This window comes from Ovis aries, chromosome 2, assembly GCF_016772045.2.
Source record: "Ovis aries strain OAR_USU_Benz2616 breed Rambouillet chromosome 2, ARS-UI_Ramb_v3.0, whole genome shotgun sequence".
Lineage (NCBI taxonomy): Eukaryota > Metazoa > Chordata > Mammalia > Artiodactyla > Bovidae > Ovis > Ovis aries.
Window position 1 is genome coordinate 49,317,858 of NC_056055.1, and position 21,330 is coordinate 49,339,187.

Genomic DNA, 21,330 nt, shown 5'->3' on the forward strand with positions numbered 1-21,330 from the left:
CAAACCCACAGCAAGGAAGTAATGTGGTTGGAAGTGAAAGCTCAGGCTCCTGACCCCCTCCAGTGACGCTCACTCCAGGAACAGAAGGGTCAGCTAGATGTTTGCAGTTGTAAGTAGTCCCCAGCTGTCATCTGCACACTCATTTCCCGACTCCCCACACTCATTTCTCAAATGCCATGTTTGCACCAGACCCTCTCTTGGGTTCACAGCCATCATCAGGCCTGCCTATGTCCTCAGGTGTCTGAAGGCAGATACCTCCCAGGGAAACCAGGAACAGAGGGGCTAGGGAACAAAGGGAGAAAGTGACTCATCCCATCCAGAAGAGGATTCAGACACAGCTGCAGAGAAGGGACAGCCGTGGAGGATGGATGGGGTGGAGACCTGCAAGGTAAAAATCAGAGGGCATGGCGGCCATGCTCACTGTGTATTTGGGATCAGCGGGGATTCCAGGAAGCTGGAGTATCGGGATGGGGACATGGGAAAGATGCCAAGGCTGGAGATAGAGTTTGGAGCCAGTTTCCAGGAGCCTTGAATGTTGAGCTAAGAAGTTTGGTTTTTTATGCCAGGCAGCGGGGAGCTGCTAGGGGTTGTACATAGGTGCATAGTTAGAGCTGTCACCCTACTCTTCTATTCCCCATGACCACACTGAAAGTAGCCTGGGGCCTCAGTTGCCAACTGCTGACATGTCCCTTCTCTCTTGGCCTGATCCCAGATTATACTGATCAGAGCAGGTGGTAGTTTAGAGCTTATGAAGCCCTCAGTTCACACATGGGGAGACTGAGACACAGAAATGGGGACAAGGAAGCAGAGCACCAGTTGTTTTTCGCCTGCTCAGCAGCAGACACCAAGTGGGCACGTGATAGTTCAGCCCCAGAAGCCTCTACCGATAAGGAAACGGTAGTAAGGAAGGGTCTGCTGGCAGCCTGGGTGTGTGCTCAGCTCTTTCCCCATAGGCCGTGTGGTCTGAGGGTGCACTCGGGTTGTGTGGGGCCCAGAGCATCCAGAGGGGAGGAGTGCCTGCTCTGCAGGGACCACCTGGGGTGATCGGGATCCTGGTGCTGCGCTGACATTCTCCTGCCACATGCAGTGTCTCCCCAGGGTGGGCACTGGAAATAGCTTCCTGCACCCGAGAGACCCAGCAGAATTCTGTGGGCTTTAAAATTTAAAGAGCCTTTGTGTGTGAAGCAGACGCACTAGTTGAAAGTCTACAAGAAACTGGGGATAGAACTTGGTGCTCTGCTCATCAGCCAGCCAACACCACCAGAAGCAAGAGTGATCTGAATGCTGATGGAAATAGCAGCCGGCCTTTCCAGTGCCCTGAGCAAGGGCTAGAGCTCTTGGCTTCACCTGCCCATTCAGCCCTCCCCAGAGCCCTGAGACAGAGGAAATTTTTGTATCCTCATTTCACAAATGGGGAACTTGAGGCTCAACAAGGTTAAGTACCTCACCCCAGTCACCCAGCTGGAAAGTGGTGCGTTGGAATTCAAACTTGGATCTGGGCAACACCATGGTCCAGCTCCCCCACCGCCCCGCACAGCTGCAGTTCTGAGAGAGGGTTCCAGCATCACAGAAGCCCGGGAGAGCAGAGCCAAGAACAGCACGCTCAGTCTCTTGGCAAAGGCTCCTCTCAACATGGAGTGCTCTTCCCACCACCTGCATAGCTACTTCTCTAGTCTTTTCTCAGTTGTCCCCCTTTCCCAGAGGCTTTACCTAAAATTTAAATCCTGGGCCCTCACACTCCCACTCCCGCTTTCTGTTAATTTCCTCCATTTCACTGATGGATATCTGTAGCAGTTTCCTGGAGCTGCCATAACAAAGCACCGTAAACTAGGTGGCTTAAAACAACAGAAGTTTATTCTCTCACATCTCAAGGACAAAAGGCCAGGGTCCAGATGTTGGCAAGCCCATGCTCTATAGCAGGCTTGGAGACTCTTCTGTACCTTTCTCTAAGCTTCTAGTGTCAACTGGCAATCCTTGGCCTTCCTTGACTTGCAGCTATGAACTCCTTTGCCTAAACTGACATTTCCCCTCTTTCCCTTCACATCATTTTCTTCTTAGGAAACTAATCTTGGAGGATTAAGAGCCTGCCCTGCTCCATTATCACCTTACCTTAACTGATTTCATCTATTTATTAATACAATGATGCTGTTTTCAAATGAGGTCACGTTCTGAGGTATCAGGGGTTAAGACTTCAACATATCTTTGGGAGATGCAGATCACCCCATAACAATATCTGACCTCCTGTTCATTTTTCCCAGTTGTTTTGCCATCTGTCTCTTCCCACTAGGATGAAAGCTCTAGGAAGCAGCAGTTTCTGTATGTCTGGATCACTGTTTTATTTCCCACCACCTGGAACCAAACCTAATTTGCTCGACAAATTTGCTGAGTGGGCATAAACCAAATACCAAATCTGGACAGACAAAGCCAACAGAACACAAGGATAAACTTCTGGAAAGCTCAGAGAAGAAGCAAATATCCGGTGGGGTAAGATAGAGAAGGAAGTACAGCAGACAAGGAAGAAAACTAAATAGTGACTAGCAGAATTAAAATCTGCTTTGGAGGTAGTAGAGAGCAGAGTTAATGCCACGAAAAATAAAAATCAGTAATATGCAAGACAAACTTGAAATGCTTTCCCAAAATTCAGAGGAAATGGTCAAAGAGATCAATCTAATGAGAGGAAAGATAAGTTATGGACACTGGAGAAGGGAGATGCTAAGGGAAAACTGGGACAAAATAAACAGAACCAAAATCTAAAACAAAATAGGCGCCTGAGTATCAATAAGCTCAGCTACCACCCAGATCTTGGCTTCTAATACCATTCTCCATGGAAAGAAACCAGGGATCCTTGGAGAAATGGCTTACCTGGGACTGGGACAGGAAACATACCAAATGATCCTGGAGCGTCCTATAGTGCCAGAAGGTTGAGGACGTGCTCAAACCACATCAACAACACACACTTATTTGGTACGGGGAGCAGTGTCAGAGTTGTTCACCAGCCAGCTGAAGTAGCCACTGAAAGAGCTCCCAATGGCCAGAACTGAAACATTTGAGCAGTAAAATAAAAGTAGTATTGGATTATAACCCAAAGTATAAAACAAAAGCCCATGACTGACTAGGTAAATGGGAGAGAATATACAAATCTTCTGTGCCAAAGAATTCCAAATAATTTGTGTAGACATTTGAGGCCCAAGGAAATGGAGCAGAAGTACCCACTTGTTGAGTGTCTTCCTTCCAAAGAGCACAGGATGAAAAGGGGGAAAAGAAGAGTAACTTTAGAGTGGAAGAACCTGACCAATGCTACCTTGGCCTAGTGACCAAGGTCAGCATTTACATGGTAAGTCCTGTTGATAGTATATACCTTTGATATGATCCCCCAAACCTATAAACCCAGTCTAACAATGAGAAAAAACATCAGGTGAATTCTGGTTGAAGGCCATCCTGCAAAATACCTGACCAGTACTCCTCAAAACTTTTTAGGTCTTCAAAACTAAGGAATGCCTGAGCCAAAATGAGTCTACAGAGACATGGCAACAATATATAATGTGGTATCCTGAATGGGATCCAGGAGGAGAAAAAGGACACTAGAGGAAAAAAAAAAAACCTAAGAGTATCTGAATAAAGTATGAGCTTTAGTTAATTATGAATGGATATTGATTTATTAATTATAACGAATGCGCTATATTAAAGTAAGATGTTAATAATAGGGGAAACTGGGTGAGAGACATATAGAAATTCTCGATACTTTCTTTGTGATTTTTCCATAAATCTAAAACTATTCTCAAGAAATTTATTTTTAAAAATAAGCAACAAACTTAAGAGGATTCAAGAGAGAACTCCTAGACTGGACCATACAAAATTGCCAATATTGAACCATTTTCTAACTACGAAGTCAACAGTTTCTTAAGGAAATGCATAGACTATATATGCAGACTAGCTGGCCTTTCTACATTCTAGCAGAATTGGTGAAAAGAGAGTTATACCCAGACACATTTTGTTAAAAGTTTTGAAATACAAACACAAAAGGGAAAATCTGCAAGTACCTAGGTCAGAAGAGAAAAAAAAAATTGCCCACAAAGGTACAAAACCAGTCTACCTCAACTCGCCTGCAGCATTCAATCCCGGAAACAATGGAGCAGCTAGGAAACATTTTCCCACACGTGAGGTTCACGTGATGTGCTACTAGCCAGGTGCCCTTGAAGTTAACCCTTGAAGTCCTATGTCAGCCTGCCTTGAACAACAGCTAACTTTATAGCTGAGGTCCTGACAGAAGCAGGTGAGCAGGGATCATGGAAACCGTAGAGGGAGCTAAGTAGTTGTTATACAAGTGGGTGCAGATGCAGAAGTTCATTTTGAAAGCAAATATGAATATACATATAATACAAATAAATACTGTAATAACAGTAATTGAGATATAAAAACCCAAATTCCATTAACAGAGGCCAAAATGTGAGTTTAAAAAAAGTCCTGATCTTAATTAGAAGTGGGGTTCAAAAGAGACTATTTTGCTTATGATTTTCATAATTAGAAAAATATAAGTTTAAAGGCTTTGAATAACTTAGTAGCAAATATGTTAATACTATAACATAAGCAGAACCCGAAAGCAAAGAAAATCTAGTCCACGTATCAAAAACCAAAGCAAACAGGAAAACTAGAAAACATAAACTAATAGTGAAAATCAAATATAGTCATTCTGACCAGAAATTCAAATAGGTCAAACTCCCTATGAAGAGGCAAAATCTTTCAGGTTGTGTTTTAAAGAACTAGCTATAGTTATATTTACAACACAGTGACACAGAAAGGTCAAAGGTAAAAGGTCAAGCAAAGGTATAGCAAGCAAACCAAACTGAAGCAAGGATCCAGTGTTCACATTAGAATACAGAGATTTCAAGGTATAGGCATTGACCAGAATTAAGTGGTTTTCTATAGATAAAGGTACAGTTCACCCCGAGAATAGCATACTCATGGGCCATTATTGCTCTAAATTACATCTCACTGAACTATATAAAGAATGGCCTGTTAAAATACCAAGAAGTGACACAGACACAGTAGTATTGGGAGCCACAACATTTTTCTCTCAGTCTTGGACAGATCAGCCATTCAAAAATAAGCAAGAACATAGAACTGAATAATGGGATTAATCAGGCTGATTTAGCAGATATATATCAAAGTTTGTCTAAAAGAAAGTCAGGAAATAAAACCATCTCTGTGAGATGAAGACCCAAGGCCTTTAAGCTCACTCTGGATGGAGCTGTTTTGATCAGGAATGTTTAATGTGAATGGTCACCAGGCTGGGCTAGGAGGCCACCCCTCACAGGGCCCTGAGTATTTCCGTGGTGCCCACGCTGAAACACAGGACTGTGTCGGGGAGAATGCCAGGCTCCAGATGTGTCCTCTGTTCATTTTGAAGAATGCATTCCAGGACACAGTACCGCATAGGGCTCTTCTGTCTTGCTGCAGAAAGAGTTCAGAGGCGGAGTGATGGGTAAGGGAAGCGTTTTTAGTACAGGGTGCTGTGAGAGACACAACTGCGCAGGCAAGGGGGTGCTGCGCTGAGAACTTACTGGCCTCTGGTTTCATAATCAAAGGGAAAGTGAGGAGGTGGAGAAGGCCACCTTCTTCCTCGTACTTGAGTAGACCTCAAGCTTCCACCATCACTTCTTTCTCCATGTTGGGTAGGGGAGTTTTCTTGTCCCTGCATAATCAAACTAGGACTGTTGTGGAGCTATGAAAATGAGCAGGAAGGTGGTAAAATATGCTAAAATATGGTAAATCATCTCAGGTTTCGGTTTAAGACCATCTTTTCCCTATATTTTTGTTTTTAATGTTCACAGAGGAGCATGTCCTAGGAGTCATTAACTTACCTGCCTCACTGGGCAGGATGTGGGTCTTATGCCACCACTGGGGGCACGTCTCATGATTCTGTTGCATTCGTTGCTAAGCAGGACTGCTCTCTTGATGGATCAGTCACTTAGAAGATCTCCCATACTTTTTTCTTTATTTATGACCCTTTAGTGGGATTAACTGTTTAATTGCCTCCTTTGTCCCTTTACATTGTCCCTATCAATTTCAGGAGCAGCCACCAACCCATCATTCAGGATTCAGACTCCAGGGAAATCTCCCTGTTTTATAAATCAGATGACTGGCAACCTTAATTCCATCTGCAATGTTAACTTCCCCTTGCCGTGTCATAGCATGTCCCCAGCCTTCAGGGATTTGAACATGGACATCTTTGGGAAGCCATTACAGGAAGGCCACAGAGACAGGTCTTGAGGAGGACTGTTCCCCACTTTGCTGCATGGGAAAGTCCTAGTGGGAATTACTCTCTACCCCACGGGCCAGAAGCCCAGCCCGACTGCCTGGACTTGAGGTTCATACAAGTACCCCAAGGGGACTTGAAGCTACAGAATAAATGTGGTGCATCTTCCCAGCAGGCCAGCTTTTCTCAGAGACATGGGAAGAAAAGCATTATTTTTATCTTCAGGTGAACATAGATATGTTATCAGAATGCTAAATATACATGAATTTTCAAGATAAAATGATAACCTTTAAAGAAGTGCCATGCTTCACCAGGGCTGCTGGGGCTGTTCCCTCTTTCACTCCCATCCTTAAGAGTATATGGCTCCTGATTATCTGATTTTAGGGACACTTCTGGGGAAGGAAAAATAGTCTAAGAAAGACTAATTTTAGCTAAATGAAAGAGAATACTCATTCTGGATGTGGAATCAATCTGTCAGAGCCGGGGGAACTTTGGAAATCATCTAGGCAAACCCTCTTAGGCTTATCCCAGGTCTCATAACCAAAGTGAGGGGGCAGGAGCAGGCCTGGGCTTCTGATCCTTTCACCAGTGTGCCCACTGCTCCAGGCCAGGCTGCCTCCCAGCCCACATCATGGCTGGCCTCTAATAGCTCAGCCATCTTGTGCTCATTGCACGGCACCCCTTTCTACAACATTGAAGATGATATCTTTTGATTTTTCAGCTACCTAGTGGGTAGAGTAAGCTGTAGAAAGCCAGGAAGCTATTAAACGTGGTCTTAGACAGATGTAAAGGTGTCAGGAGACGTCAGATAACTCACAGGTCAGTGTCAGGGTCAACCTTGACCTTCTAGCAGAACCCCCACACTGCTGTCACAGGGAAGCAAGATGGGTGGCTTTCTGTTTTCCTGATCTTTTAAATGCACATCAGCTATTTTAATGTCTCAGGATTGCATTTGCCCCTCAAGTCCTTCCACTTCAAAATCCAAGGTACTTGTGTCATTGCAGCAGACTGGGTGTGGAGCCCCAGCAGCCCAGGCCCTGGGGGGCTGGCCTTCTCAGCTTGGGAGGGAATATATAAGGATGAGTGGTCAACTGCTTGGGCTCTGGGGCCAAACTCACCTTGGGTCGAGGCCAAAGTCAGCACTTCTTATCCCTGTGACCTGATGTCTTAGGCTGAACTCTCTAGAAACAGAGTCTGAGACCCTTGTGAAAGAGATTTATCGAGAGTGTGCTCAGGAGAACGGGAGAGAAGCGGGGTAGGGCAAGAGGGGAGCTGGGTCAGAATGCCTTCTGGTTGGTGACTGGTTTAACCCAGCCCTGCTGGCTCTCTGGCACACAGTCTGCACCACAGAGCTGGTCCCACCTTTCAACAAAGGGGCTAGAGTTTCCTACTGTGTGAGTCAGTCACTGGCTGCTATGGAGGGTGAGGTGCAACATGACCTTCCAGGGCCTGGAAGCTCCCCTTGGCTGAGGGAGATTCTGCAGGAAAGGGAGGGACCTGGTGGCAGCCCACCCTCACGGCAACTGGGTTGGTGCTCCAGCCCCGAGGAGGGGTTCCCATGGGACCACCAGCGTATGCTGTGCCGAGGCTGTGCACTTAAGGCTTTGAGGCTCAGTTTGCACATGAGACTGTCCAGAGTGGGCATAATAATAGCACCTACCTCCTACGGCAATAGTTAGAAAGAGTTCAGGAGCTGTCATTTGTGAGGGTTATACACTAGTGCTTTGAATTGAGTCATGCTTCTTAAGTGTTATTTTTGTGTGTTATTTTGTGTGTGAGCTCCCTTTAAGGGCCCCAGGGGAGAAGGCAATGGCACCCCACTCCAGTACTCTTGCCTGGAGAATCCCATGGACAGAGGAGCCTGGTGGGCTGCAGTCCATGGGGTCACTGGGAGCCGGACACGACTGAGTGACTTCACTTTCACTTTTCACTTTCATGCATTGGAGAAGGAAATGGCAACCCACTCCAGTGTTCTTGCCTGGAGAATCCCAGGGATGGGGGAGCCTGGTGGTCTGCCGTCTATGTGGTCACACAGAGTCAGACACGACTGAAGTGACTTAGCAGCAGCAGCAGCAAGGGCCCCAGAGACAAAGGGCTTCTTTCTAGACAACAGATGAGAGGAGCCAAGAAAAAGGAAAGGAAATTCACCCAAGGATTGGACTGAGTACACCTTCTGGGGCCTCCCACCCCATGGCTGTTCCCTTCCATGTTTGCACTTGCCTGTGAGTTGGCCTGTTGAAGGTATAAACCTAGGTCTCCACTACCATCCATGACCTTAGATCTAGCCCTCTAAGAGGAAGCTGTCATTTGTCTGCACAGGACATCTGTGTTCACTCCAGACAGCCCCCTGCAGAGCCAAGCAAAAGTCCATGATGGGGACTTCTGAGAACCTGCCCTCTGCCATGTTCCAGGGTTTCTGACGTCGCAGCACTGTTCTGCACCCTCATCCTCAGACATGGTCGTGGCTGTCCTCCCCTACCCTCCGGCAATTCTTCAACTGCCCCCTAAGCCCTTTCACCTGTAGAGAAGAGTGCCTTTATACCCCTGGCAGGGAGGTGGGTGGACATGGCCAGAAGTGGGTCCTCTGCCAACAAAGCTCTTTCCTTTCTCTGGAAAGGAAACCATACAAGTTATACAACATTGAAAAGTGTGATTCTGGAACTTTTGTGATAGTGTGGGTATGTTAAAATGTTTAAGATTTCCCCCAATCCAAAATCTTCCCCTTCACCCCTGAATCTTCCAACAAACTGCTACTCCAGAAAGAAGAACCAGGTATATCTGTAGTTTTTGTACTCCCAGGAGAACTCCTCTGCCCTGAGAGTACACATATCCCATTTTGAGAACACCTTCAACTCTTTATGCTTCTCAAGGCACCCCCCAAGTATCACTCCAGTCACATTTCCCATTGTCCTCTCCCAACCCTTGATCCAGGCTCCACTTGTACCAATTGCTGGCTTGTCCTCTTTTCTCCTGGATTTTGCAACACCTTGCCCCTTTACTCACCATCTAGAATCAGAGTGGGTGTGAATATCTTCCTGCATCAAGGGCAACCTAGCCCTGGATAGGCTCTTTCTCCAGGGCCCTCTAATGGTCAGGAGGCACCAAGGTGAGAGTGCTGGTTTTGGGGTGCTGTGCTGGATTTGGGAAAGCCTTTTGCATCTCTAGGAAGGAGTTAAGTAGATCCGTGATCCCTTGGGTCCCAGGAGAGAACTTCACAGAGGAGAAAGTGGCCCAAGTCTGGTGGGACAGGGATGGTTTCTCTGAGTAGGAGCTCCTGAGCTAAGGCAGGAAGGAAGAGCAGCAGGCCTCCAGGCAAAACGAGTGCGGTGGGAGGGAATGGCATTCTGGATGTGTGAACTTGTATAAAGAAAGAGAGGATGAGTGAGAAAGTGGATGAATGAGTGAGTCAATGAATGAATGAGAGTATGGCAGACAATCTAAGAGAACCTCAGGGGGTTCATTCTCTGGGATGTGGAGGTATAGCAAGAAATGTGATTATTGAAATGAGCAGGAGTGAGTTGGTAAAGAATCTGAGATGTTCTGAGGAGCTCAGAGTTTGATCTGTCAAGGTCTAAGCCACGGAAAGATTTTACACAATCAGATTTGAATTTTGGAATGATTCCCTTATCTGCTTTGTGGAGACTAGATGGATAGGGCAGGACTAAAAGCAGAGAGATCCAGCTGGGAGGCTGTAGTGGTTCACCAAATAGAGAGTGATGGTGGCTCAGCCCAGAGCAATAGGGCTGGAGAGACCAGAGTGATTCAGGAGCTAGTGAGCAGACAGAACTAACAGGCCCTGGTTATGGCTAGGATGAGGAGAGGAGAAAACCTCAGGTGGCTCCCAAGTTTCTGATCTTAGGGAGTGGGAGGTTGGCAACACCGTTCTAGGGATAGGCAGTGCAGGAGGAGGAAAGAGGCATTTTGGGAATGACGGTGAGTTCACTTGGGACACGTTCAGCTTCAGGTGCCTGGAAGAATCCACATGGAGGTATCCAAGGGACAACTAGAGAAAAGGCGGCTCAGGGGAGAGATTTGGGAGTCCGCAGCTTCCAGAGGGGAGTCGTGGCTGGGGTCATGAATGAGGTTGCCCAGGGAGAGTGATGAGGGGCAGAACTGTATGGAACACCAGCATTAGGGGTGGGCAGAAGGATGAGGGGCTGATTGAGAATCTGAGCAGGAATGACCAGGAGGCAGGAGGGAGCATCGTGGAAGCCAGCACCAGGGGGCAGAGGGAGGTTCATTAATCATGAATCCTACAACCACTGGGTCAGGTAAGGAGTGTTATGCCCATTTCAGACATGAGAAAATCGAGGCTGCAGGAGATTAAGACTCAGGGTCATGCAGCTGGTAAGTGCTGGAGCTGGAATGTCAGCCAAGGTCTCTATGACTCCAGAATCCGATAAGCTGTTTCTACTGTACCACGTTGAGCAACACAGAGCTTGGCACAAAATAGATGCTTCATAAATGTTTGTTGGATGGATATGGATATGGATAGGTGAATAGTGTTAGCAGCAAGAGATTCTATAAAAAATTTAACAAATAAGCAGAAAGACCCTGAAGTGTCCCAGGAGCAAGGCCACAGAACGGAAGCAGCTTAGAACTTTTTATAGCATTGCAGACATGGTGATGACAAAGGCTTGCCTTCCTTCGACTGGGCTCTGTTAAAGATCTTTTAAAGTCCTTTCAGAGCAAGGGTTTTTTTTTTTTTTTTTTTTTCGTCTTTCCATTCTTGCTTGCAAACGAAGGATGATTTTAGAATCCAAGCCTTTTTTATTTTGCTAAAGTACATGATGAGTAAAATGGCCTCCCAGTCAGCACTTTCCAATTTTGAAAGATGCTAAAAACTGATCTTTAAAGGGATGTTTCTCTTCTTTATGCATCAAAGAGCCTTGCGGCCTGCTGGGAAGGACGGGATAAATGTCAGGAAGGTAGCGTCACCTGCAGGGCTGAATCTCAGTGCAGAGAGTAGGACTGCGATTGGGAGCAAGCATGTGGGCTGAGGCCTGGCTGTCTCCTGGAGGCTGCCTGTACATCCTCCTTCTGCCTGTTCTCCATGGGGCAGGGCCCAGCCTGGATCCCGTCCCCTAGAAAGCAACCAAGAACCCCTTACCCTGACCCAGGAGAGAACTTCAGGTAGACACTCAGTAAATCTTTGTTGAATGAATAAATGAGTCAAAGGACCTATGGTGGGGCTTCCTAGGTGGACCTAGCAGTAAAGAATCCACCTGCCAACACAGCAGACATAAGAAATGCAGGTTCGATCCCTAGGTCGAGAAGATCCCCTAGAAAATGAAATGGCAATCCACTCCAGTATTCTTGCCTGGAGAATCCCATGGACAGAGGAGCCTGGTGGGCTGTACAGTCAATGGGGTCGCAAAGAATCGGACATGACTGAAGCGACTTAGCATGCAAGCACAGGACCTATGGTACAGTATATACCTAATAACCCCATTGAGGTAATAAGATAATAACTATCTATAGAACATTTGAATATAGATTTTCCTTTGAAATAAAAGGAGAAGAATGGGTTGGGAGGTTATAAAAAACTTATTCTAGCTGGGTGTTTCCTCTTTGTCAGGAACTATGGTAAGCACTTTATAAGGGTAATCTCATTTAGCCCTCTAAGTAAGCACTGTAAGTAACTTATTCCCATCTTGCAGATGAGGAAATTGAGGCCAAGTTGGCGAAAAGAGCCACTTGACGCCACCCAAGTGGAGCTGAGATGTGAACAAAGCTCAGAACTCGAGGAGACTGAGAAATGCCTTAATTGGGAAGCTCTGTTGACTCCTGGAAGGTGGAAAAGCCTAGCATACTGAGGGGTGGGGTGTTGACTGGGAACTTGTTTCTGCTGCCAACTACCCTGGGGACCTTGGAAGTTCCTTTCTGTCATCTGGCCTCTGTTTCCCTAAGCGTAGAGTGAGGTTGGAAAGCAGACGCTGTGTCAGTGTTCCCCAGTGTTTGCCTGCTCTTGCTGGAGTAGAGCAGGGAAGGTGAGGCCCTTCCGAGCCATTCACTTCGGCCTGCAGCCTGTGGCCTCCTGGGCTGTGCGGATCACGTGCTCACCTCCATATCTGTGTCTTCTGTCCACAGGGCAATGACGTGCGGATCATCCTCGGCCAGTTTGACCAGAATATGGCAGCAAAAGTGTTCTGTTGTGTAAGTAACACTTTGGTTGTGTCCTTTGTGTCTTTGGGGAGGTTCATGAAGCTTCTTCTTGGATTCATTCTTACTCCCTGATTCTTAAATAGCCTCATAGTGTTATGGAAAGATGTGGGGTCTGGCTGCTCACTGCTCTAAAGCCAACAAACAGACCAGGTTGGTGGAAGGGAAAGTTTGCTTTATTTTGGATGGCAGCAGCTCGGCAGGAGGGTGGATGTCTGTCCAAAGGCCAGCTCCCCACCACTGACAGTCAGTGGGGTTCTTTTATAGACAGACGGAGGAGGCTACATTCAGAAACAGCATAGTCAGCTCTGACAGTCATCATCAAATTGGTCATCAGAGGTCTGACCTGTGTTATCTTAGTTGATTGGATACAATTAATCTTTAGTTCCAAGGTCTGTTTGTTTCCATTTCTTTGAGGCCATTTCTTAGAATTATGTCGTGGGTACAGTCTGGTCATCCTGTAGTTAACTTCTCCTGGGGTTTCAGTATCTACAAGACAACTCACAGGATATGGCTGAGTATTATCTGTAGCCCTTGAGAAGAAACTAAAGATCCTTGACTGTGCTTCTTAACTACATTATTATTATATGGTCTCCTTTGACTGCTTTCCTTTGTTTCTGCTTGGTGTCATTTCTCTGATTAAACTTATTCTTTAACCAGAGTTTTCCACAGACAAAAGGCAGGCAGGGGACATGGAGTGGGCAAGGACCATAGGGTCCTGATCCATTTCAACAGGACCAGAGTCCGGGGTGTTGGAAGCAGAAGTGTTATTCTCACTGCTCTTTTCGGGGAGCTAAAACCCCAGGGCTCAGAACAGTTCAGTTGTGGAGAAACCAGGAACCTCAGTTTACTAACCCACTAACGCACTGTCTAACCATTGCCTTTGTGCTGCCAGCTAGTTCTGTCTCCTCAACCCAGCCACGTTTAATGGAGCAGCGCTGTGTGCACCACACAGGGGGAGACACAGGCTTCCAAAGTGGGACAGGGGCACCTCAAACCCCTTCCTGCCCTGTAAGCAGGGCTCAGTGTCAGGCTTAGCACAAACCATCAACCATTCAGTATTTCCCACCAAATCCTTTTCATTGTCTGGTGTGTGACAGATGACAAAGTACATTTTTAAGCCTTTTCTCATTTAAGCTTTTCAGTAACCAAGTGAAGCTACTATTGTTACCCTTGTTTTATAGATGAGGAACTAGAGGTCCAGAGAGGTGGAGGGGCTTGTCCAAGGGCAGAGCCAAGACTCCATCCCCGTTCACCTGAGTCCCAATCAGATCCTCTTTTCTCCACACGATAGTCTAACCTGAGCACATGTAAGAGTTCTAACACGGGAACTATGTCTTTTTATTTTGATGCCCTGGTTCCCCCTCCTGCACCCCAGGGTCAAGAGAGGAGTCAACAGAGTGAAAGCCTAGTCACATGGGTCATTGTCAACCCAATAAGTTCCTCCTCTTAAAATGAGGTTATTCTAGGTCTCGCCTCTAGTGATGGGCCACAGGCCTCTGTTTTCTTTGACCTTTTTCAGTAACTTGGATGTGATTATAAAAATATGCTTATAGGAATTTTAGAAGTTGATCCAGGAAGATAGATCCAGGGTGCAAAGAACCTTACCAAGCTGGAATGTTTGGTTAAATCTAGGAAGGCTAAATCTAACGCAGGAGACCCAGGTTCGATCCCTGGTTTGGGAAGATCCCCTGGAGGAGGAAATGGCAATCCACTCCAGTATTCTTGCCTGGAGAATCCCATGGACAGAGGAAGCTGGTGGGCTACAGTCCATGGGGTCACAAAGAGTTGGACGCAACTGTGCGACTCACATACAATACAAGGCTATATTAGAACAAATTGGGCTGCCTGTGTCTGAGGTGGTAGAGGCACAGCTGAGGAGTACTGTGCATTTAGAGCAAAAGAGACTTGGAGTCTCAGGTGACCTCAAGGTTACCGTGAGTAACCAGTGTGAGCACAGCCAGCAGGGAGCCGAGGTGGCCATCTGGCTGCACACCCACACCAGGGAGGGTGGTCTCTCTGCTCTCTGCTGGAGAGACCCCACCCAGGGTGTCCTGCTCAGCTCCTGGTGCCCTGTTTTAGAAGAGATGAAGGAACTGAGAAGAGGCCAGGAGAGAGGAGAGAGCAGTGGCTGGAAAACACAGTCACACACGGATGTTTCCTTGTGAAGGCTCAGGAGCAAAGTGGGAACCACCTGATCTCTCAAAATAGAAGGAAGGAGGCAGAAGCTACTGGCTGCCATTTCAGGGACATCTCTTGAGTTTAGCACTTAGCGCTCAAAAGTCGGTCTGCCTGGGCTTGGACCCCTGATCTGCAGCTTAGTGACTGAATGTGGGCTTGTTGACACTTTCTGAATCTCAGTTTTCTCATCTGTAACATGGGGATAATAATAACACCTGTCTCATAGGGTTGTTGCAGAGATTAAACGAGCAAAAACACTGCATAATGCCGGACATATGGTGAACTCTCCACAGATGTCAGCTATCTTTTTTTGTTTATGTAGGTTTCTGAGGATGGAATGAACCACTGTTGGGCTGGCAAGGTTACTAACTGGTGAACTTTACAAGATTGTGTTAAGCATCCTATGTCTCAGTTAAGGATAACAAGGAGTCTTTCATACGAAAATCTAAGGAGGAGCATGAGAAAAATTGAAAAAACAGAGCAAATTGATTTAATACATTTTGCTTCAAACTCATAATACCTTGCATGTTACCATCTAAGGTCCAGAAATGGCCCATTTGAAAAAGGAAAATAATGCTCCAAATTAGAAGACATAAATATTTAGAGAAGAAGATGAATTTTATCCCCACATATCCCCAAAGCCTTGTAAACAACTGGCACACGGTAAGTGATTATTGATCCAATAGGAAAAATAAATCAATAAAAATGACCCAGGAAGATGTCACACTGGGCCCTGGCCATCTCCTGTTTGTACAAAATGTAGACAGACCTCCTGTTCTAATTTGAGCCAAACCCTAAGCCAAGGTGTGGCTGTGATTTCCCTCTGTGCTGGGATTATTTTCCGAGTGGCATTTCCAGCAGTGTGGTTTCCATTTCGGAACAGACGGCGTGGCTGTCTCCCTCTTGAACAAAGCCCCAGGTTGTTTGCCTTCCACAGCACAGGACATCGTCTTACTTCCTCATCCCACTTTCTTCTTCCTCTTAGACTCTGGGCATTTTGAAGTAGCCTTGCTCTTAGAATCTTTGCTGGCAGCTTCATTCATTGAAGTGTTTCTCAGAAGTTTTGTGTTTGGCATTTATTCCGTGTGTCAGATCCTCAAATGGACCTCCCTGTCAGGACTTTCCGTCTTACATGCTTAGGAAGGAGCTCTTCTGGCAGGCATGGAAGATCCCAAGGAGAGTCTGCTCAGTGTCTTCACAATGGATCAAGACTCTGACATATGGTGGAGGGAGAGGCTGCATAGAGCAGAAATGCAGGGCCTTGCTGCCTGTGTCAGGGTCAGGGTCCAGGTGCAACCAGATGGAGACAGCCGTGTTTTTGCCATCCAAATGCCGCATGCAGTGCAAACTTTGCAGCATGTTGATACGTGTTCTTGAGATTGGACCTGCCACCAATGGGAGAGCAGATTCCAGCAAATGCAAAACCTCTTTATAGCCCTCTGGCAAAATGTTCACTTTGGCTCCAGCAAAGGATGAGCATGACCTGTCACTTGTCTTCTCTCTGCTTGGTGGTCTGTTCTAAATTCTCAAGCATTCTGACCTGGGTTCTGGTTTTAGTTCTGCCAGCTGTGTGACCTCAGACAGGCCACTGTGCAACTCCAGTCCCCGGCTGCCTCACCCCTAAAGTGGAAGCGATGACCTCTGCCTTATGTGCCTCATTGGATGGTTGAGAGGCTTAAACAAGGTCACCAAAGGATGACCATCATTCCAACTGTGAACTGCGTTACTGATGTGAGGATTTATTGCTATTGTGGTTGTGAAATGCCTGTAAAAGGGAAATGTCCTTCTTGCATGGGGAGGTGAGAAGGCAAAAGGAAACTTAATAAAAAGAGGAAATTGGATTTTTAAATTACCTCATGGCCACCTGTCTGCAGCTAATGAGAACAGAGTGGTTCATGGAACTGAAGAACATGAGCTTAGGACTGCCCATCATTACCTGGCAGGGCTGTTTGGTGGCCACAGGGCCTGAGACCACATTCCTACTAGAGGCAAAAAAAAAAAAAAGAAAACCAAGGTGACCAAGTCAACTGAAAGTGTGTTCAGTCAGTCACTCTACAGCCAGTGCCCTTTATACATCAGGCAGTGTGCTCAGCACTGGGGACCCTGGGAAGAGCAGATACCACCCTGCCACCCCACCCCAAAACTCCCTTTTTGGCAAAGGAGACAGACAAAGATACCAGCAGCTTCTTAAAGGTCAGTGTCCCACAATCTCAGCTCTTCTGAAAGTGGGAATGTTGAAATGGAGGCCCAGAGGCTTCTCTGCAGTTGCTGTAGACACTGGATGCTATATTTAAGCCCAGTCTACCTACCTTGCAGGAGAGCCTTTTAGACCCTCACTCAAACCTGTGTACTTTTTTGCTACACATATGTTTAACAATCCCTGCTTTCCATAGCAATTTAAAAGCAGCAGATTCAGAGTGGGGAGAGGGATTTAATGACAGTGAAAGTGACAGCCTAGACCTGACAGCTAGGAAAGAGACAAACCCATCAAAAATGGATCAGAAACTCCAAGAACAACAGTCTGGAGCCATTTGGTATTTGGACCAATCTTCCCTATGTTCAAAAGTATAACTGCCCATAGCCTAAACAATGGCTAATGTTCAGAATAAAGCCTTGAGTTACCAAAAGGAAAATGGGATGAGAAGGAGCAGCTGAAATGTTCCTGCACAGAGTGTTGGCCAAGCATGTACACATATTACCTCATTTATTATTATTATTATTTTATTGAAGTATAGTTGATGTACAGTGTTGTAATAGTTTCTGGTATACAGCAAAGGGATTCAGTTATATATACATTTTTCATATTCTTTTCCATTGTGGTTTATTATAGGATATTGAATATAGTTCCCTGTGCCATACAGTAGGAGCTTGTCATTTATGTTTTATATATACTAGTTTGTATTTGCTAATCCCAAACTCCTAATTTATCCCTTCCCCCTTTCCCTTTGGGTAACCACAAGTTTATTTTCTATGTCTGTGAGTCTGTTTCTGTTTTGTAAGTAAGTTCATTTGTATCATATTTCAGATTCCACATATAAGTGATATCATATGGTATTTTTCTTTGTCTGACATTTCGCTTTAGTATGAAATCTCTAGGTCCATCCATATTGTGCAAATGACATTCTTTTATTCATTTTTAGGGCTGTGTAATGTTCCATGTGGTACACATGGTATATATGTACCATATCTTTTTTTTCAATGTTGACTCACATCATGATTTTTATATTAATAAAACTGTGAGGTGAGAATTGAAAGTGAAGTTTTATTTATTTATTTATTTTAGTTGGAGGCTAATTACTTTACAATATTGTAGTGATTTTTGCCATATATTGATATGAATCAGCCATAGGTTTACATGTGTTCCCCATCCTGAATTCCCCTCCCACCTCCCTCCCCATCCCATCCCTCTGGGTCATCCCAGTGCAGCAGCCCCAAGCACCCTATCTCATGCATTGAACCTGGAGTGGTGATCTATTTCATATATGATAATATACATGTTTCAATGCTCTTCTCTCAGATCATCCCACCCTTGCCTTCTCCCACACAGTCCAAAAGACTGCTCTATGCATCTGTGTCTCTTTTGCCGTCTCACATACAGGGTTATCATTACCATCTTTCTAAATTCCATATATATGTGTTAGTATACTGTATACTGTTTTTCTTTCTGGCTTACTTCACTTTGTATAATAGGCTCCAGTTTCATCCACCTCATTAGAACTGATTCAAGTGCATTCTTTTTAATGGCTGAGTGATATCCCATTGTGTATATGTGCCACAGCTTTCTTATCCATTCGTCTGCTGATGGACATCTAGGCTGCTTTTGTGTCCTGGCTATTATAAACAGTGCTGTGATGAACATTGGGGTATATGTGTCTCTTTCAATTCTGGTTTCCTTGGTGTGTATGCCCAGCAGTGGGATTGCTGGGTCGTATGGCAGTTCTATTTCCAGTTTTTTAAGGAATCTGCACACTGTTCTCCATAGTGGCTGTACTAGTTTGCATTCCCACCAACAGTGTAAGAGGGTTCCCTTTTCTCCACACCCTCTCCAGCATTTATTGCTTGTAGATTTTTGGATAGCATCCATTCTGACCAGTGTGAGATGGTACCTCATTGTGGTTTTGATTTGCATTTTTCTGATGATGAGTGATGTTGAGCATCTTTTCATGTGTCTGTTAGCCATCTATATGTCTTCTTTGGAGAACTGTCTGTTTAGTTCTTTGGTCCATTTCTTGATTGGATCATTTATTTTTCTGGAATTGAGCTGCAGGAGTTGCTTGTATATTTTTGAGATTAATTCTTTGTCAGTTGCTTTGTTTGCTATTATTTTCTCCCATTCTGAAGGCTGTCTTTTCACCTTGCTTATAGTTTCCTTTGTTGTGCAAAAGCTTTTAAGTTTAATTAGGTCCCGTTTGTTTATTTTTGCTTTTATTTTCAATACACTGGGAGGTGGATCATAGAGGATCCTGCTTTGATTTACGTCGGAGAGTGTTTTGCCTATGTTTTCCTCTAGGAGTTTTATAGTTTCTGGTCTTATGTTTAGATCTTAAACCCACTTTGAGTTTATTTTTGTGTATGGTGTTAGAAAATGTTCTAGTTTCATACTTTTACAAGTGGTTGACCAGTTTTCCCAGCACCACTTGTTAAAGAGATTGTCTTTTCTCCATTGTGTATTTTTGCCTCCTTTGTCAAAGATAAGGTGTCCATAGGTGTGTGGATTTATCTCTGGGCTTTCTATTTTGTTCCATTGATCTATATTTCTCTTTGTGCCAGTACCATACTGTCCTGATGACTGTGGCTTTGTAGTAGAGCCTGAAGTCAGGCAGGTTGATTCCTCCAGTTCCATTCTTTCTCAAGGTTGCTTTGGCTATTCGAGGTTTTTTTGTATTTCCATACAAATTGTGAAATTATTTGTTCTAGTTCTGTGTAAAATACCGTTGGTAGCTTGATAGGGATTGCACTGAATCTATAGATTGCTTTGGGTAGTATACTCATTTTCATTATATTGATTCTTTCAATCCATGAACATGGTATATTTCTCCATCTATTTGTGTCCTCTTTGATTTCTTTCATCAGTGTTTTATAATTTTCTATATATAGGTCTTTTGTTTCTTTGGATAGATATATTTCTAAGTATTTTATTCTTTTCATTGCAATGGTGAATGGAACTGTTTCCTCAATTTCTCTTTCTGTTTTCTCATTGTTAGTGTATAGGAATGCAAATGATTTCTGTGTGTTAATTTTATATCCTGCAACTTTACTATATTCATTGATTAGCTCTAGTAATTTCTGGTGGAGTCTTTAGGGTTTTCTATGTAGAGGATCATGTCATCTGCAAACAGTGAGAGTTTTACTTCTTCTTTTCCAATCTGGATTCTTTTTCTTTCTTTTTCTGCTCTGATTGCTGAGGCTAAAACTTCCAAAACTATGTTGAATAGTAGTGGTGAAAGTGGGCACCCTTGTCTTGTTCCTGACTTTAGGGGAAATGCTTTCAATTTTTCGCCATTGAGGATAATGTTTGCTGTGGGTTTGTCATATATAGCTTTTATTATGTTGAGGTATGTTCCTTCTATTCCTGCTTTCTGGAGGGTTTTTGTCATAAATGGATGTTGAATTTTGTCAAAGGCTTTCTCTGCATCTATTAAGATAATCGTATGGTGGTGTATTATGTTGATTGATTTGTGGATATTGAAGAATTTTTGCATCCCTGGGATAAAGCCCACTTGGTCATGATGTATGATCTTTTTAATATGTTGTTGGATTTTGTTTGCTAGAATTTTGCTAAGGATTTTTGCATCTATGTTCATCAGTGATATTGGCCTATAGTTTTCTTTGTTTGTGGCACCTTTTTCTGGTTTTGGTATTAGGATGATGTTGGCCTCATAGAATGAGTTTGGAAGTTTACCTTCCTCTGCAATTTTCTGGAAGAGTTTGAATAGGATAGGTGTTAGCTCTTCTCTAAATTTTTGGTAGAATTCAGCTGTGAAGTCATCTGGTCCTGGGCTTTTGTTTGCTGGAGTATTTCTGATTACAGTTTCCATTTCCATTTTTGTCATAAATGGATGTTGAATTTCGTCAAAGGCTTTCTCTGCATCTATTGAGATAATCATATGGCTTTTATTTTTCAGTTTGTTAATGTGTTGTATTGTGTTGATTGATTTGTGGCTATTGAAGAATCCTTGCATCCCAGGGATAAAGCCCACTTAGTAATGATGTATGATCTTTTTAATGTGTTGTTGGATTGTGTTTGCTAGAATTTTGTTAAGGAATTTTGAATCTATGTTCATCAGTGATATTGGCCTGTAGTTTTCTTTTTTGTGGCATCTTTGTCTGGTTTTGGTATTAGAGTGATGGTGGCCTCATAGAATGAGCTTGGAAGTTTAGATTCCTCTGCAATTTTCTGGAAGAGTTTGAGTAGGATAGATGGTAGCTCTTCTCTAAATTTTTGGTAGAATTCAGCTGTAAAGCTGTCTGGCCCTAGGCTTTTGTTTGCTGGAAGATTTCTGATTACAGTTTCAATTTCTGTGCTTATGATGGGTCTGTTAAGATTTTCTATTTCTTCCTGGTTCAGTTTTGGAAAGTTTTACTTTTCTAAGAATTTGTCCATTTCTTCCAAGTTGTCCATTTTATTGGCATATAGTTGCTGATAGTAGTCTCTTATGATCCTTTGTATTTCTGTGTTATCTGTTGCGATTTCTCCATTTTCATTTCTAATTTTGTTGATTTGATTCTTC

At 44.4% G+C, this 21,330-nt stretch overlaps 1 protein-coding gene across 2 annotated transcripts in view; it reads left to right on the forward strand.

Annotated features, from left to right (window-relative positions):
* The window catches only part of GABBR2 (gamma-aminobutyric acid type B receptor subunit 2), a 370,102-nt gene that overhangs the window by 190,446 nt on the left and 158,326 nt on the right, over positions 1 to 21,330 (forward strand). For both annotated transcript variants that reach the window (XM_027964399.3, XM_042243210.1), the window contains exon 5: positions 12,347 to 12,412. In XM_027964399.3, coding sequence (XP_027820200.1) covers positions 12,347 to 12,412 — 66 coding nt within the window. The remainder of the gene's footprint in view (positions 1 to 12,346; positions 12,413 to 21,330) is intronic.